The sequence below is a fragment of the Vanacampus margaritifer genome, chromosome 14, assembly GCF_051991255.1.
Source record: "Vanacampus margaritifer isolate UIUO_Vmar chromosome 14, RoL_Vmar_1.0, whole genome shotgun sequence".
Lineage (NCBI taxonomy): Eukaryota > Metazoa > Chordata > Actinopteri > Syngnathiformes > Syngnathidae > Vanacampus > Vanacampus margaritifer.
In genome coordinates this window covers 5,077,683-5,097,682 of record NC_135445.1, presented here as the reverse complement: position 1 = coordinate 5,097,682, position 20,000 = coordinate 5,077,683, and the positions used below count along the sequence as shown (strand labels likewise).

General features: G+C 39.7%; 1 protein-coding gene across 5 annotated transcripts in view; it reads right to left on the bottom strand.

Moving 5' to 3' along the window:
- Positions 1 to 20,000, bottom strand: part of LOC144063798 (uncharacterized) — a 264,774-nt gene that overhangs the window by 123,405 nt on the left and 121,369 nt on the right. For 3 of the 5 annotated variants that reach the window (XR_013296637.1, XM_077585651.1, XM_077585650.1), the window contains exons 5-6: positions 12,473 to 12,558; positions 3,050 to 3,111 (exon numbers count right to left, since the gene is read on the bottom strand). Coding sequence is in view for 3 of the 5 variants with exons in the window: in XM_077585651.1 (XP_077441777.1) it covers positions 3,050 to 3,111; positions 12,473 to 12,558 (148 nt within the window). In the remaining 2 variants the exon portion in view is untranslated. The remainder of the gene's footprint in view (positions 1 to 3,049; positions 3,112 to 12,472; positions 12,559 to 20,000) is intronic. The other 2 variants (XM_077585648.1, XM_077585653.1) reach the window with 1 other exon arrangement.

Below are 20,000 nucleotides of genomic sequence, written 5' to 3'. Positions count from 1 at the left end.
TTGACCCAAATGAGTCGGTGGCAATGTTGCTCTGGTCTCGCCCTCCGGGTTCAAAAAGCAGCGCTCCCTGGGGTCACGGCGTTATTATTTCCAGCTCCGACTCCGCCGTTAATGATCTCACACACTTTTAACTAACGCAGCCACTTGCAAGAATGCACCTGTTGTTGATTCCTGGCGTCCAATGAATCAGTGTTCAAGATTAAAAAAAGAAAACCGCCATCTTGCTTTCCACCTGATGCTGCGTCCCGTGTATACGTGCGCAAACAACAGTAAATTCATTCCAGAAATTGAGGCTTCATCAAAAAGGGGTAAAAGGTTTTAAGAATCCAATCCTTTAATCTTGTTCAATACCAGAATTCAGATTTGCAATATTTAGGAAAATGGCTCAGAACATCGTATTCATGCCCGATCCCTTGTAATGGGATTTCTCTTGATCTACTTGAAATAATCCAGCACAATTTAAAAAGTACAGGTTGGTCGCATTACAGTCATTTGCAAAATTAATTGGGAGGGAAGATGAGATTGGACTCACAAGAGGTTCCAAATCTCGGAATTATTTTTGTGGGGGGGGGGGGGTTTAAACACAAAATTGTACATCTCAGTAATTTTGTACATATAGAAGAGTTCATTTATTTTTAGGGTTTGGCGTACCGATAGCAGCTAATGCTATCAGTCCTTATCTCAAAGAATCGGTACGATCCTCTTGTGGCTGTTTTTACGATCAGGAACTAGAAATTAGAAGAATAGAAACAATTTCATAAAAGTTGAAGGAAAATGCCATATTGAGATATATTCTGTATATATATGCTTTTCTTTAAAATTATCTTGTGAAATTTTATGAAACAGAACAACTAGTGGTATCGGGACTTGGAAATAGTACCAGTGACAACACGTAGCGTTCCTAAAAAAAAAAAAACAACATGCGCTCGGGAGAGTCACCCTCCTCCACGCCGTTCTCTCGTCATTCACCAAACACATTCATGAGTTTTGATCGGCCCTTTAGGAACGCATACGGAGTCTTATAGAGAGCCTGCCGCCATTTTATGTCACTCCGCATTGAAAGTGTTGCATCGTAAATAACGATGGCGGCGTACATTGAAAGAATTAAGGAATTTTGTCCTCTTTGCGTGTTCCAAAAATGAAGATAGATGTAATGTAAGAAAAATACACCTTTGCAAAAATGATTTTTAATCAATCAGAGATCTCTGGACAGATAACAGCCTCTATCATCACTTAAACATCGTGGGATTCAGAGCGTCAAATGTGCTTCTTCCGGGTGTCGAACGGCTTTTATAGTTTAAGGACCTCCTCTCTTTTATTTGTAGACAAAACTTATCTCTGAGTACTTTTCCAGAGCAGATGGCGTAAACAAGGTCAGATTTGGGTGTGTGTTCGGGACTGAATATGTTATATAGTTGAAGTTTCTATTTTTCCCCATAACAAAATCTCACAAACAAGTTGAACCAAATTTACGGTGGCCGTGACTGACAAAGCAAATTTTGTTTTCAAGACCGAAATGTGCGTGTAACAAAATAAAACAAGGAATTTTGGACCAATCAATGTGCACCAGCCCAAGGTCAGACCATACCGAGATCAACACCTTCTGCTCTACTAAGGACACAAAACATTTCGACAAGGTTAATGTAAAGAATTGGGATGTTCATAGTGTGTAACAATGGTTAATAAAATAAAATGAAGAATTAAAAATGCTACAATATCTAACAACATCCAAATAAAGTATCTACAAAACGTAGTCAACTGAAAATTATTTTTGAAAAATGAATCTCATAGTTATGTTAGTAACAACCAAATAAATGATATACAGCAAACTTGTCATTACAGTCGAGGTACCTTTTAACTCTTTGACTGCCAGACGTTTTCAGAAACGGGATGTCCCCAGTGCCAGCCGATTTTAAGCATTTTGACTGATCTTTCAAGGTCCATAGAAAATTATGTGTTTGGACTATGGAAACACACATACTACCAAATGAAAGATTGGGCTCTCATCTTTCATCAGAAAAAAAAGTTTGTTTCTACCTTATTCCGTTTTTGAGTAATCAACAATAGAAAATGGTTAGTTTCACCTCTGTTTTGAAACAAACGTCTTTTAACGTCTTTGGCACTCCTCCATAGGATTTTACTAAACGTTATTTAACGTTTTTGGCAGTCAAAGAGTTAAGAGTGGAGTACTCTAAAGAAATTGCTATTGAACATTATTATTACTATTTCTCAGTGGTTATATTCAAATGATTTCAGGAATTTTGTTTTTGTTAGTTGTAACTATAATTATCAACTTGATTAAAAAAAACAACAACTGAATTTAAATAAATATTCAAATTCATTGAGATGCACTTGTACAGTCGATACTATGAAACACTAGTAGCAGTTGCGCTAGTAGTACGTTGGAAGTTCCTCACTTATTAGTGTCATCATTCATAATAATTGCGTCATAAAAATGTTTGACACAAACGATAACTGCGGGCTCAGCTGCTCCATTTCCCTGCGTATGCATATCATCGCACTTGGCTCGTTGTTTCGCTACTGTTTTGCCGATAGCCAAGTCAATATGTGTCCTAACCAGTTGGGAATCGGAGACCGAAATGCCGTAAATGGACGGAAGTCTGAGCAGTAACTATTGTCATTAGCACAACTGGGAATCTCAACGCCATCTCTGGGCTCTTTAAACAAAAAGCGCCGCGTCCCCGGAGACGCCGAGCTCTCCTTTCTGCATGTGATGATGCACACTAACATGCGCCTGCAACCGCATTTGCACCGGATTTTCCTCACAGGCACGTAAAACGTGTCGAAATGCGGGCGAAAAGAGGCTCGGGTGGACTCGGGGGCTCATACACACGCTTACACACACACGACGCGCAGAGTGGATATGGAGACAGAGGCGCACCGACGCTGAATTAATTTTTCATAACATCATGCTCAATACAAAATGCAATAAGTGTTTCTTGTAAGACGACTCCCGGGCACTTATAGCACTTGAGCATGCGGCGAAGGTACTCCTCGGAGGTCCGGTCTACATGTTTGTCTGACTTACTTTGACTCCGGGAGGCTGACATCTGATGCTGAGGACGCCTGCGGGCGACTTGGCTGGGCCGGCTGCAGGAGAGGGAGACGGGGACAGTGCGGTTAGTGATAGGTGGGGACAGTAGAATCACTGTGATCATCTTAATCCCTCACAAGCAGATTTCCCCTCCGCTGGAGAGGAACAGCAATAATCCTGTTCTCCGGGAGCATGATACGCAAAATGGAGGCCTTTTCATTGTTTATCCTCTCAGTTTGGCCGCTTTACTCTCGTGGTAGGGTCACGGTGGCCTTTGGTATTTCTCCTGAAATACTCTGCCGTTGAACAATTCATTGAATTCTTTTTTTTTCTGGAGAGCTCAGTATTGTTCATTCGGTAATTTTACCGATTTGACATATCATCATTGCTCTTTTTTTATTATTATTTTTTTTTTTTTATATATATATATATATATATATATATATATATTTTTTTTATTTTATTATTTTTTTTGTATGTGTAAGTGCGTGCGTGCGTGTGTATTCATTAGTTCACCTAAAACCGCCGTCAGGAGACCCGAGGAAGGACCATTCATTGAATTCTAATCAGCAATGGAATGGACAGCTATATATATATATATATATCCGTCCGTCCGTCCGTCCGTCCGTCTTCTTCCGCTTATCCGGGGTCGGGTCGCGGGGGCAGCAGCTTTAGCAGGGAAGCCCAGACTTCCCTCTCCCCAGCCACTTCAGCCAGCTCATCCGACGGGACCCCAAGGCGTTCCCAGGACAGCCGAGAGACATAGTCTCTCCAGCGTGTCCTGGGTCGTCCCCGGGGCCTCCTGCCGGTAGGACACGCCCGGAACACCTCCCCAGGGAGGCGTCCAGGAGGCATCCGAACCAGATGCCCGAGCCACCTCAACTGGTTCCTCTCAACGTGGAGGAGCAGCGACTCGACGCTGAGTCCCTCTCGGATGACCGAGCTTCTCACCCTATCTCTAAGGGAGAGCCCGGCTACCCTGCGGAGGAAACTCATTTCGGCCGCTTGTATCCGGGATCTTGTTCTTTCGGTCACGACCCACAGCTCGTGACCATAGGTGAGGGTAGGAACGTAGATCGACCGGTAAATCGAGAGCTTTGCCTTTCGGCTCAGCTCCTTCTTCACCACAACGGACCGATACAGCGTCCGCATCACTGCAGACGCTGCACCGATATATATATATATATATATATATATATATATATATCGCAATTTTTTTTTTAGTTGTCGTGCCCAAAGCGCTTTACATCGCCTCACGTTCGCCCATTCACACACCATCGCGGATGGAAGACGACCGCTCTACCACTGAGCCACGCCGCCCCCTGATAGCAATAGCATAGCAATGCTATGTAGTAAGAGTTTGGAAGGAAAAAAAAAAAAACGCTTAATTTCAGTCGGTTTGTAGGCTTTATTTTTATATATATATATGGGTGGTTCTCAGAAAACATGTTTTTTTCTTTTCTTTGGTCCTTCCTCGGGTCTCCTGACGGCCTCACGACTCTGGGTGGAAGTGTTCGGTTTAGGTGAACGGTATGGGATTTTTTTTAATAGGTTTTAGGTGTAACTAATGAATACACACACACTCGCACGCACGCACTTACACATACAAAAAATTTAAAATTAAATAAAATAAAAAAAAGAGAGCAATGATGACATGTCAAATCGGTAAAATTACCGAATGAACAATACTGAGCTCTCCAGAAAAAAAAGAAAGAAAGAAAAAAAAAAAACATGGTCCAGGAGTCCAAAACTTAACTTGCACAAGACCAGTTGAAAATGATATGTCCTATATTGTGGTCCACCCTATTTGTTTGTATTAGCTACGGTTGCCAAACACTCAACTATACCAAACTATCTTTGAATGGGAAGTCAAGTCAAAAATATTCTTTACAGTCTATGTACCCCCTCTAATGTACAATATTCTGATTAGTAATGCATTTGTGGAATATGAATTAGGCAGAAAAATCCACACACACATTGTTATCCATCTCAGGGGGCGGCCATTTTGTCACATGCTGTCAACTGAAAATGACATCACAGTGCCGAAGGACTCAAGTAAGCATATATATATATATATACAGTATACAATAAATCTGATATTGTTTATTGTACTACAGATTAATTTATTGATTGTCGTTGTTAAAAACACCTTGAAATAATTAATAAATATATTAATATTAATAAATTAATAATAATAATAAAATACAATATATAAAATCTAAAATAAAAATAATTCTCCAAAATTATTTTTGCCTTTAGCCACAGTGATCATTACCTCCTCCAGGTAAATTTTAGCTGGCTTGTGACCAGCACAAAATATTGCTACTGGATGATTGACCTTAAACATAGACAAAATGGCATCATCTGTCCATAGGTAGTATTTATCTCCATAAACCACCAAGCGGTCTACAAACTAACAAGTGATTTAAGGACATCGGGACATACGAGCGCTCTGTGCTTGCTCGCTCTTTAAAAATAAGAATGAGCCACTGTTCCAGCGCTCACTGCAACTATTCCCACGGTTCCGGTCAACATTTGCTCCGTTGTTTATTTTTATTTTTTATTTTTTTTCCCCCCTCCTAATCAGGATAACACATCAGCGACTGTGTCTTGTTGTCCAGAAAATTCTCCACCAAAAATAGCCCACAAATGACAGTTTGTTCAAGGTCGTGAAGGATAAGTGGATGTTCGCACTACAAATTAGTGGGATGTTATACAAAAAAAAAAAAAAAAGTGCATTTTTAATTTTAATAAAACTAATCTCCGCTCAACCAGGAACTCCTTTCAAAATACAGCAAATGACGGTGCTTGGTAGCATGATACAAACAATTGTACAATATTGGGAACATGGCATTTCTGGCCCATCAATTGGAAAATAGTAATATTTGTAACCTTTTTAGTTTGTCCAAACTGCCCATTAATTCTCAAAGGAGATAAACATGTAGCACACAATACACAGTGCAGGACAACACATTTCTCTTTACATTTAGCTTTTTGGCTGATTGGCATCGGTGCAATGACGTCACACCGGCATCTTCGGATTTGCACGGGTCAGCTGAACGTCTGGGAGAGGCCTTGAGGGAGGAAAGCGACATTGACATGCAAATGATCGTCTCCAACTTTATTGAGCGGCTACATTTAAGTTAATTTGCTGTTGGGAGTGGCTAATTGAAGTAGGCTCCTCCAGTAATTCTTAAGGAGTCAATGCACCTGATTTAGAGGAGGCCCGCTCGTAGATCTCTCCATTGACAGCCCCGTTAACTCCGCATGTGGCATAACCCGCTGCGCAGACGGGAAGCCAGAGGTAAGACGGCCGAGTCCTTGCTACCCGTCGAGGCGACCTTGGAGAGCCCACGTGGTACTTTATGTCCGGGCGAATATGCTCAGCCGGGCAAGTCAAGTATCAGAACCGTCAAGGCCAATCATAAATGTTTGCAGGGGGGGGGGGACGTCTGATGAAACGCTGCCTCTCCCTTTGGGAATGAAGCATGTTAGCGAAGCATCTAGCATGATTAGCATGATTGCCACTGTTAAGATCCACCACGCTCGGCGCAAAGGGGATGCCAGCCGTTTGGAATTTTGAATCACAAGGTGAATGGCATATGTACAACAAGCGTGTAAAGAAAATAAAAAAATCGAATATAGCAAAAATATATACACGTTTACAGTATACGTACACGGACACATAAATATGTATATACATGTGTGTTTATGTGTATATAAAAATATACATGTATACATATACTGTAGGGTGTGCATCTCGTCACAAAGGATGATTCGATACGGTTCTAATCGAAAAGTGGAACAATTTGATTCAATTCAATGGGATTACGATGCCATTTGATACGGTAGGGCTCAGTTTGAGAGGGGTTTTAGGGTACGACGCAACGACTTTTTTGTTGTCGTTTTAAATATATTTGAATGAACTCGTCAGTAGTGTAAATTTGCCGTTTTCTTCTAAGATAAATCACCCCAATAAAGACGATTCAATACATATTTCAATATAATTCAGGGTGGAATGTTTTGATTGGGTTTGATTCAATGCATTGGCATAAAAAATAAAATAAGAAATAAAAAATAAAAAATAAAAAAAAATAAAAAAAATTAAAAAAATAAAAATAAAAATAAAAATAAAAATAAAAATAAAAATAAAAATAAAAATAAAAATAAAAAATATAAAATAAAATACTAAATAAAATAAAATACAAAATAAAATAAAATAAAAAATAAATGTTTTTCCGGTTCATATAATGATATTTATAATTTCATATGTACTGTATTTGTGGCAAAAAAAGACAAGCACGGAGAGTCTCTGTCACCAATAAAGTGCAATAAATGGAAAGATCACAGTCAAGAGCCTCTCAAGTACTCCCACTCTCTCGTTTCTTATCTATTTACTCTTTGTGTATTTTTTTTAATGTAGTAACAGTGGCCAGAGTCATTAATCTGCTTCTTCACTAATACTTACACGATAGTGTTTGTGGTTCAGCTAACTACCATGATTTTTTTTTGATTTTTTTTTTGATTTTTTTTTCCATGATAAGGGGCAGAGCAATACTTTACAACGGGCAGCCCGTTAATTAATAAACAGAGACATAACTTTTTTTTTTCTTTTTTTTTGTAGCTAATTGCAAAATGTCCTCAAACTACCAATCTAATGGTGGCCTATTACACAGCACACACTTCCCATCTTCATTTCCCTGCCGCTCTTCAACGTGAAAGTGTGTTGCTGCCTGCCCAAACGTCATTTTTGTGTGTGAAACATGCTTGTCTGATCACACTCGAACCCACTTATCTATATAGAAGCGTGTGCGCCCGTATGCCCTTTTGCAGATGTGTGTGAAGGACCGAGCGGAGGGGTGGGGTGGGGTGGGGGGGGCTTAAAGTACAGCGTCAGGCCGTAATTGGGTTACGGGGGCCAGTGATGGATTAAAGCGCGGCCAGAGAGACGCTGCAGCAACATTAGGGTGTCTGAGATGTCAGAGGCAGAGCGCTCTCATTAATCGCCTCGGCCCGTACATTACTGCATTAGCTGTATTAGCAGCTACGACTCGCCAAGCACTTTGGGATTTCTCGCTGAGGCAGGCCACATTCCTGTCTTACACTTCTGGTAACTGTACCGAGAAGTGGGCGGCGCCTCGCGCTTTTTAATCGACGAATAGAGGGCAAGACAGTGGGAACAATTAGAGAGGATCAACAAGATTATTAATTCATACCTTTTGACCTAAGAACAAGCTGATGGAAGTACAGCAGTCATTATCTTACTGACCAATCACATTTAGGTAGCCGGATTGTAGAATTTAGTAGCTTGACGAAAGGAGAAATTAGCACATCCGTCTCCATTTACGTAGAAATTAGGGATAGACCGATAATCGGTATCTACTGTACCTTTTAAAAAAATCTGACGGCCGATATAAGGTAAAAATCATTTTAATCTCAGGGAGTTATTTATTTAAATTTTCAGTTAACTTTATAAGAGATCCCGCTGACCCTGGGAACCTTCTGAAACATTTGTTTTTGTCCGACATTAAAACAAAGAAATGTGAAAAGTGAAAAATTTCTGGTATTTTTTAATTTTGTGAGAAAAAAAATTGCTGTAGAAAACTATAGAGAGTTATGGCATTTACTTGTTTAAATTTCCATTTCACTTTTTAGGATGTACTGATAACCTTGAATGTCTTTTTCTAGATAAAAAAAAAAAAACTTTTACATTTTGAAAAGTCAGAAAAAATGTCCAATAAAAATGCTTTAAGACAATACAACAGTCAAGATTGGCATTTGTATTTTCATGAATTAGAACGCCAATGTTGCCCCCCACCCCCCCTTACTGAAAACGAATATCAGCTCCAAATATCGTTATGTGCCTCCTTGACTACTAATAATCGTTATTGGTATCGGCCCTGAAAAAAACATATCGGTCTATTTCTAATCGAAATTGTGACCTTCTAGTACGAGGTGCGAAAGAACAGTTCCGGGACTAAAGACAGACAGCAGGTGTTTTTTTTTTTAATTATTATCCAGCATTTGAATGATGGAGGCCACTGGGTGGGCCGGAGGTCATGAGTCAGGGGCGGGGCCTAGATGAGAATGTATTGGCCATCCACAGCGCTCAACTCTCATCTACTCACTCGATGCGAAGTGAGGGCGTCGTCACTCACTCCCGTTGCCGCCGCCGCCGCCATCCTCCTGGGGCTAAAATATCGGACTTAATCATAGCTGATGAGCGGCCATGATTACCTCAGAGCTTGTCGTTAGCCTCAGCGAAGCCGCAGTGTCGGGCGCTGGCAGAAACGTCCCATCGTATTATTTACCGGCCCCGTCTCGAGTTGCGAGGTTGGGCTCGGCCCTTTCCTGCTTTCTCACCGTCAGCGTTCACAATGATCTATCTATATTCGAGGTCTCATTCGTTACGATCTCAATCAACAGGGGCTTGTTTGCCGTCTCATGAGCAACATGGCGGATAATCATTTCCTTTCATTCAGCAATGAGACGCTTCCACGTCATGTTTAATAACCTCTCGAGTAGGAGATGATATAAGAGGAATTTTGAGTGATAGAGTGACCGGCTCCATCTTGCTTGATGACGAGTCGTGCCATAAATCCTACAAAAAAATGGTGAAATTCTAAACTCAATAATTAGGCCTGAGGGGGTTACTCTTGAATCCCATGATTGATTAATTGATAGAATTAAAGACACATCCATTCATCCATTGTCTACAGTGCTTGTCCTCATTCGGGTGACGGGTGAACTGGAGACAATCCCAGGTGACTTCGAGTGGGAGCCGGCTTACACCCTGGGATGGTTGACAGTCAACCCGTGGCACATTCAGGCAAACGGCACACTCACATTCACATCTATGGGCAATTATTTGTGGCCAATTAAGCTAAACGGACTTTTTGATGATAAGCGAGGTGCACCCTGGGCTGGTTGGCGGTCAGTAGCACGGCACAGATAAGACACACAAACATTTATATTCACATTCACACTGATGGACAATTTAGAATATTCAATTAATCTAACGCTGACTTTTGGCAAGAAAAATGGGATATACACTAAAGTGGTTATCAACGGGTTTATAATAGTTTTGGATTTTCATTATAGTTTGTATTTTGTTTTATTTTATTTATTTTTATTTTTTTGGGAGAGCTCAGTATTGTTCATTCGGTAATTTTACCGATTTGACATGTCATCATCATTGCTCTCTTTTTTTTTTCTTTTGTATGTGGGTGAGTATGTGTATGTGTGTGTGTGTGTGTGTGCGTGCGAGTGTATTCATTAGTTCACCTAAAACCTATTAAAAAAATCCCATACCGTTCACCTAAACCGAACACTTCCAGCCAGAGTCGTGAGGCTGTCAGGAGACCCGAGGAAGGACCAAAGAAAGGAAAGTGAAATCCAGCACGGCTCGGGCCACCAACCAGAGTCCTTCACCAACCCCAGAAACATCTAAATTAATCTTAACTTTTATTTTATTTTCAAAATTCAGTGACTTGTAATTTGTTTTTACAATGTTTTTTTTTTTTTAGGTTTCATTAGTTTTTACTTTTTTCGAAAATGCTCGTTCTTATTAGTTTTAGTATTAGTTTGCATATTAGTTTTAGCATTGGACCATTTGTGGAGTGCAAGATAATCACTAAGCATTGTTTAGTGAAATAAAGTACAATTCCAAAGGACTGTATGGCCGTACCGTAATACCCTAATTAATATGTTTAAAATTAACTCTGAAAGATCAAATATGAAACTAACTACTGAAGAGGAATAAAAAATATTTGTCCTCTTTGCGTGTTCCAAAACTTGAAGACAGATTTAATGTAAGAAAAAACACCTTTGCAAAAATGATTTTAATCTAACAGAGATCTCTGGACATTGTGACAGTCTCCAATTCATCACTTAACAGGTGGAATTCAGAGCGCCGAATGTGCCTCTTCTGCGTGTAAAATGGCTTCTTATAGTTAAAAACGACCGCCTCTCTTTCATTTGTAGACAAAACATACTCTCTGGGTACTTTTCCATGAGCGATGGCGAAAACCGAGTCAGGGGTGCGTGTTCGAAACAGATTCTGTTCTCAAGGACCAAATGTGTTTTCCCACAGAGAAGGAACTTCTAGACCAAATAATATGTCCCATCTTAAGGTCAAATTATACTGAGTTCAACACTACTTGCTATCCACGTCCACAAAACATTTCGACAAGGTTAATATAAAGAATTAAAATGTTAACAATGTATAACAATGGTTAATATATGAAATGAAATATTAAAAATGTTAATAATATCTAACACTACCAAATAAATATGATAACGAATGGATACTCTTATGAACATAAATTGTCATTTCAAATAGTTATCGTTTTCTAAAAACACTCATGTTCATATTATTTCGACATATTTTAAGCTTTAGTTTTATTTTGTGAGTTTTTGTTTACTACAATAAACTTGGTCGCCACAAACAACAATTCAGACTCACACCGACGGAAAATTTAGAGCAGGGGTCACACAGGTAAGCCTCTAAGGGCCACATGAGTAGCTCATAGGCAGGTCGTGGGAGATTGTGATTCCCTAGGAATGTTGGATCATTTGAAAATCTAAACCCAGCTTGAAAAAGATTGGCGACATCCGATTTAGCCTTAGCAATTAAGCTAACTTAGCTTACTTTTTGCAAGAAAATGGCGGCTCATCCTCAACTGAAGGATGAAGAATCTTCAACTAAGATGACTTTTGGCAAGACAGTCAAGGGTTTTGAGTCTTCAATGAGGGAGTCCAGAGCCAAGATTCAAACCCAGACCCTCAGAACTGCGAGGCACACCAAACACAAATACTTTCATTTCACCCAAAGAGCATCCTTTTCATGTACCTTTGTGGAAAAACCCGTTTGGCGGGTAGCATAGATCACTTTCTCTCGCCAGGCCGCATGACGACAGGCCAAGACGGGCGGGCGGGCGCGAGGCGCTGGTCCGAGCATGGATTGTTATTGGATCACGCTCGCATAGAGCGCAATTTCCCATGAGCGTCCTTTGGTACCTGATCTGTGCTAGGAAATGGGAGCGCTGGACAACCTACCCCGCGCTCCCCCCCCCCCCCCCCTCTTGTTCTCACACGCAAAAGCGCATGCACACACACTTGCGCCGCGGCGACACACACAGGTATCTGTTAGCCTAGCGAGCGCCTCCATTCACATGGAAAGGGGTTGTCTTCCAACTCCGGGATGAGGTATTAGCTTTCCCCTGTGGGAGAGTTCTAATTAGGTAATTGACTGATGCATAAAGCAGGTGCCCGTATCCGTTACAGCCGGCTCGACCTGTTCATTATTAAACACTGACCCTCTCCGCCACTCGTGCCAAAGCTTACGGTGAAGGGGAGAAAGTAGCCGGCAGCTTTCACGGGGATAAGGGACACAACTAATTACACTTTGCTGGTTACCTGAGTGCTGATGCATCTTGAATGAGGTGCCGGCAACTCTAATTCCCAATGAATGAGAACGCCGACTGGCTCTATGTCACCGTCTGCTGGGAAGTAACAAAGTATAAAGAAAAGACAAAATTAAAAATAAAATAAAAATCAGTATCTATACTTCTTCACCTGCTTATTTATAGCAAGCAGATTCAACATGTAAAAGCTAAGTTGCATAAAATTGTTGATATCACAAACGTCTTTTTGACTAGTTTTACTAGTTGGAATTTTCATTCACAATATCTGTAACAAAGTTATGGCTGGTCAAAATGAGAGGCAAAGATATCTGTAACTCGGATGTGCCGGGTCAAAAATAGACGGCATTTTTTTTTTAAATTCATGTCTGGCGGAGTTTGTTATCACAGATATCGACAATTCAGCCACCGATATCTGTTAGTATATTAGCCTACGGATATCAGCAACAAAATTGCAGGTCGATGTAGTAATGCCATCTTGAGAACATATTAGTCAGAATTCCAGTTACAGATATCTGCAACTTCATTTCGACTGTTTATAAAGTTTTTATTTATATAAAATTTCAGTTTCAGTTTCAGATACTGTGTTGATGGATGATATCTTACTGCGGACATAGCAAGATGTACTTTGTGCAAATAATGGTGCCCCTATATAGGTTTATTAAATGAAGTAAAAAAAATAATAATTTTAAATTTAAAAAACACTTCATAAAAAAATAGAAAATAATCAAGTTGATAGATCTCAACAACTGCCTTTGTAATGTAAATAGACACTATGTATAAGATATCTTAAATAATGGGTGATTAAAGTTGTCCTGAACTGGAATTGTGACTAGTTAGAATCAAATGGTAGATTATCTCAAGATAGAGTAAAAGATACCTACACAACTACAGCTATCCATAATTTACATAGCAACCGTCTGCAACTGAGTCGGAGCTACCTGTAACGTCATTTGTTCGAGTCAGAATGACGTATCGGAAGAATGCGGTTGCGGATATCTGATTCTGTTCCTTTTGACTGAATTGCAGATATCTTCAAACACAAAAAACAGTCTATAGATGTTGTTACATGTTAAAAGGGGCTCGCCATCGATCTTGAATGACTGAGAGCTCGAGATCCCCAATATGTCGCCATGCTATGCTATGCTATGCTAAGGAATCGTTCCAAAAAGGACCGCATCTAAGGTGTATATTTCACATAAACCACACCATGTACAGTTTATGTAAATCTCTGTTCGTCATCGAGGCGGGTTCATGAACTATAAAAGCGACAATTATTAAGCATTTTTTGCTTAAGTCTAGAGTGCGACTACTTTTGCCACCTCTGCTGTCAGGGCTTTACGAAAGACGGAAAAAGCCCTTCTGGGGAATGAGTTAAGATGAAAATAGCACGCTTGCATGACAAACCGCGCAACGCCTCGCCCTCGCATGTCTGCCCATCGACGGACCAATGAAACCCGAGCTACACTCCTGCGAGAGGAAAGGAAAGGAGAAACTGCTCCAGTGTGAGCAGGCAGCACTTCATTCTGACATTTTGACACTAGTGAAATATATAAAGGATTGGGTTGCTGTTAAGACGGTGGCCGAGTTATTCACATCACCGGGCCAAACGATCCAGATATGGATTGATAGCGGAGACGGGGATTGATTCAAGTGCGTGCGTTTGGTGTGTGTTTTGTACGCGTGTATGCGAGACGGCGAGCTGCAAAAACATGACCCCCGGACCATCCATTTTAATTCAGCGAGATACACATTTCATTTACAAGTGTGTAAGTTACAGATGCTTTCAAGCTATTTGGACCGGGCCAGACAGCTGGAGGCGGGCCAGACCGTAAAAGTTTTGCCATCAAAGGCCGTAAATTGGATCATACTCTTAAAAATTGACATTTCTATAATTTTAACTTGTGTTCTGTCATCTTGTGTAAATGATGAAATACTGTGAGGACAACTCAGGGTGAATACGCCTGATGACTTTTTGGACGTAACTTGCTGAGGTGGGTGGATTTTTCTTAACAGTAATTTCGTAAATTTCTGATATTGTATATATTATATTTAGTTTGTCGCAAATTTTTCTATGTTTAGCAAACCTAACGGTAATTTCGTTCCATAAATTTCTGAGATTGTATATATGATATTTATTTTGTCGCAAATTTTTCTATGTTTAGCAAACTTAACGGTAATTTCGTTCCGTAAATTTCTGAGATTGTATATATGATATTTAGTTTGTCGCAAATTTTTCTATGTTTAGAAAACCTAACGGAAATTTTGTTCGGTAAATTTCTGATATTGTATATATTATATTTAGTTTGTCGCAAATTTTTCTATGTTTAGCAAACCTAACAGTAATTTCGTTCCGTAAATTTCTGAGATTGTATATATGATATTTAGTTTGTCGCAAAATTTTCTATGTTTAGCAAACTTAACGGTAATTTCGTTCCGTAAATTTCTGAGATTGTATATATGATATTTAGTTTGTCGCAAATTTTTCTATATTTAGAAAACCTAACGGTAATTTTGTTCGGTAAATTTCTGATATTGTATATATGATATTTAGTTTGTCGCAAAATTTTCTATGTTTAGCAAACTTAACGGTAATTTCGTTCCGTAAATTTCTGAGATTGTATATATGATATTTAGTTTGTCGCAAATTTTTCTATATTTAGAAAACCTAACGGTAATTTTGTTCGGTAAATTTCTGATATTGTATATATTATATTTAGTTTGTCGCAAATTTTTCTATGTTTAGCAAACCTAACGGTAATTTCGTTCCGTAAAATTCTGAGATTGTATATATTATATTTAGTTTGTCGCAATTTTTTCTATGTTTAGAAAACCTAACGGTAATTTTGTTCGGTAAATTTCTGATATTGTATATATTATATTTAGTTTGTCGCAAATTTTTCTATGTTTAGCAAACCTAACGGTAATTTTGTTCCGTAAATTTCTGATAATGTATATATTATATTTAGTTTGTCGCAAATTTTTCTATGTTTAGCAAACCTAACCAGCCAAAATACTTCAGTGTGAGTACTTTTGTCAACTTGGACATTTAGTGTCATCAGTATGTTGGGGAAAATCTTAAAATCTTACTCTAATAAAGAACCACTAGATGGTGAATACCTTTTGTGACAAGGGCACTGGTAGATTACCAGATTCTGGCGTCATACTGAACGTTTATCCAAAACAATCCCTAATCTGATCTAGCCTAATCTAATCCCATCTACAGAGATCACCAATGGGCAGATCAGACATTCACAACACAAACAGTCAAGCCTAAAATGAATATCATAGTAAATTTGTGACATGTAAATGACCTTCATTTCTATTTGTTTGTTTTCCATACGACGGATGGATTTCCACCAAATACGATAAACAGTGACATGATTTATATTTACACCAAAACAGCAAGTTTGTTAACCTAAAATGCAATTCTCTTGCCACCATAGGGTCCTCGTACCGCAGCTTTAAAAATGATCATCTGTGTATTAATCCCATTTTTTCCCCCTTACAAAAGTTTGTGATTGGACTTTTGCAATTGGATCTTTGCAGTACAGCTGGTACAGCAGTCGTACCCTGGTGAAGTGCCCACCGTAATGGATTCCTCGATCCAATCACGGAGGCTTAGCAGTTACAGTACGAGATGGCGCTCGTCACACAGATGTGGCCACTCTTGACCACGGAGAAGATTAACCTGCCCCACCTTCTCCAAAAAATTCTCAGACAAATCAATTTGCCCCCCCAAAAAAAAGTATTAAAGCAGCAGTATGTCTTGTGCTTTTTGATGGGATATTGTGTTATTGGAATAGCGTTAAATGCATCCCTACTTTACTAGCATGTTGCAACCAAAATCCACTCACTGGTCTGTGCAAGCCAAATTAAACTCTCCGCAATTTGCAGGCCAGTTTTTGTTAGACATCTTTTTGTTAGTTTTTTTTAATCATCTTCATTTTGTCAAAAGAATGCCTCAGTTTAACAACAATAATGATACCACACTGGAGCTGTCCTAGCAAATTGTTTTTACTTTCCTCATTTTTGTTAAAAAAAAATAAATAGCCAAATATACTGTAGATGTTGATTCACTTTCGCCTATTAACTTTATAAAGGAGTTTGCAGGCTGTTACCAGCCAAGCAGGCGCTCGCCCCTTGCAATAACCAAGCGGCAACGCAACCAAATACCAGCATCTGTATTTCAATTGTCAGATAAAAAAAAAAATATCTACATTTATATATAAAAACAAATGGCAAACTTTTTTTAACCTGCCCTTTGACATGCATGAAATTCTTACTTCCCTTTAACTCACAAACGCACAAAAACATCCCCCGTCTCGGGAAACGGGACAGGAAGAAGATAAGAGCAATTTTACTCCTTGGTTCTATTTCAAAAGTGGAAAAGATCCAATAAAAATCATTTTAACAACAGGTCGGACAGAGGCGAGGGCTCGCTCCCTCGCTCTCTCTCTCTCTCTCTCTCTCTCACATGCTTTTGCTCTCTCTCACTCTGTGTGAGCCTCCTCATCATGTTTGGAATTGACCCTTGAGTAACCCCTTCTTCCTGAACCAGAGGGAAGTCTGTCAGGATGTACAGCAGCTGCTTGGAAACACCAGACAGACAACAGAAAGTCATACTGAAAACAGTTCTACCATTGATCTTATATAATGTTGGCCCTCTGTCTGTCTGTCTGTCTATCTTTACCTACCTACCTACGTATCTAGCTAACTAGCTAACTAGTGTTTGCTACTTAGCTATCTACCTAGATAGCTTGCTAGTTAGCCTGTATTATCTCATTTGCTAACTCATTAGCATCTGCTACTAGGCTAGCTATCTCGATAGCTAGCTAACTAGCATCTGCTACTATCCTGGCTTACTAGCTAAGTAGTGTTTGCTACTTAGCTATCCATCTAGATAGCCTGCTAGTTAGCCTGTATTATCTCATTTGCTAACTCACTAGCATCTGCTACTAGGCTAGCTATCTCGATAGCTAGCTAACTAGCATCTGCTACTATCCTGGCTTACTAGCTAACTAGTGTTTGCTACTTAGCTATATATAGAGAAAGCTTGCTAGTTAGCCTGTATTATTCATTTTGCTAACTCACTAGCATCTGCTACTAGGCTAGCTTTCTCGATAGCTAGCTAACTAGCATCTGCTACTATGCTAGCTTACTAGGGTCTTCTACTAGGCTAAAAATAAACTAAAAAATATATATGTCTGGCATTTTTGTTGGGAGTCCTTGGCAGAGGTCAAACTTTTTCTCCTCATTTCATTTGCATTGTGAGAAGTGAGCAGCAACTGTGGTTGCAGTCTTTTAGGGAGCAACCGCAGAGATTGAACAGGGCAGCCCAGGGTTCAATCAGCCCTTCACATCTATTCAGAAGCAAGAAGGACCACAACTCGGGATAGTTGAGAGGTCATAAAGCGATCGTGCCAAAGAGAGGGTGACACCTCCCCTCTATGATTAAAACAATAAATCTGATTAGGCTTCTCTTTCTTCATTTTTTTTTTCTTTTACAAGGACTGGACAAACGTGCGTGAGCCCTCAAAAGCCATCTTATTTCATCCGTCTCCCCGGGTGTGCCAGTGTAGCACGTGAAACCCAATAGTAGATTAAAGTGCCAAAGCCCTGAGAGGAAAAATGCTTTTAGGAACCTTTAAAAGTGTGTTTAACAGTGTGTTTTTAGGGCGCACTAAAACCAACACACAGCACCACATGGCCAAGACGGAGACTCGTGGTGTCCTACAGAGGGTGATGGAGACGAAGGGGGGAGGGGGGGAGATAGATGGGGAGAAAAGCCCCAAACTTGCCCCTGGCTTGACACCTGGTCTGGACTGGGTCATATCATACGTCTTGAACACCCTGGACCGAAGATGTCTTATTTCTTATCAATGGTGGCAAGTAATGTAGTGCAAATCCTTCCGTTACTGTACTTGAGTAGATTTTTCATTTATCTGTACCAGACTTGAGTATGCATTTTCCGGATGGCTTTTTACTTATGTGCCCTACATATCTGTACTTTCTACTCCCTCCTTTGGCAAAATAGTTTTTTATGTTTCTCAACCTCCGGAGATGATAACACAAAGTTAAAAGGAAAAAAAGATCAAGTCAGTATCGTTTATTGTACTAATACCTACAAAAATACATTTGCATTATTTGATTGGAGACCTAAAAAGTCAACTTCAGCTTGAATAAAAAATGCCACATTTTTAAACGGTACTAATATCACAGAAAAACGTCACAGCCTTCATTAATGTTAAAGCGGTGCCATTTTTGGCCCATGTTGAGATCCTAAGTGCAGCAATAAACACACAAAATTTCAACCTGATCCATGTAACACTATTCTGCACATAAAGTTAATTTATGTGCTGCACAACCAACTATGAATCCAATAAAGAAAAGAAAAGAACACTTCTATGAACGTGCACAATTCAATGTCAATGTTAAACCTGAATGCCATTTTTTTTTTAACAATGATATTCTAAATTTGTATGTATTTTTTTTTCTCCACTGATTTCAAATCTAATGGCGAAGTAAGCCTCATAATTCCCGTCCACCGCGACTCGGCCCCCCCGCCAGGGTGCCCGTGACCCTTTCATACCTGTGCTTGTAAAAGCAGCCACAGGGGGTCCCAGCAAGTGAAGAAATGGAAGCCATGTGACACAAGACAGTGCCTATAAATATGCTGGAGATCACAGGGGCACTTAATGCAGGGGTGGGCAGACGCCTTTTTACCAGTGCGTCTACAACATCTTAAAAAGGTTCTGTCGTGTCATATGAAACCAATAAAAAAGAACCCCCCCCCCCCCCCCCCAAAAAAAGAATACTTCCTCCCCGACGGGGGAAAAAACGCCAAGACACTTCAGTCCTCCTTTTGCTTTATAGGCACGCTCATGTCACATTCTTTTTTTTTCTTGTTGTTGTTGTTCTTGTGATTTATTCACCTTTCTACCTTTTATCTTGCGCTAGCTCTTACCCCCTCGCAAAGGGTGGCGAGGGGCGGACATTTTTTGGAAGGAACTCACTGCTGATTCATGATTCGAGCGAATGAGGTCAAAAGCAAAAACGGGAGGAGGGCAAATTTGTTATATTGTTGAAGCGATTATTCGGAAACCTACTGGCCACAACATTAGGTACACCTGCACCAATGTTGCCAATAGCATTAACCAAGTCCTACTCAAATTATTGTATGTTTATGGAGTGTTATAAATCTGCACTGCAACATACTGTGAGCTATTGCAAATTTTTTTGCCAGTTTCAGCCATGCACAGCATTGTGAACTACATAAACCATGATACTTTGCGGCGCTTAGCCAACAGGAAGCACATTTTACAGAGTGATTCAAGATGGTGGCGTGAATTTTGCAAAAAACTCTGAGGCTGACATTACTCTTTTTTTTTTTTTCTTTTTTTTTTTTACAATATTCTGAGTTTTTTACAGTTTCGTAAAAATAAATATAAATATCGCCAACCTACCCACAATATTGTGGTAATTATCATACTGTAAGGTTCACATTGTAATAATATTATATA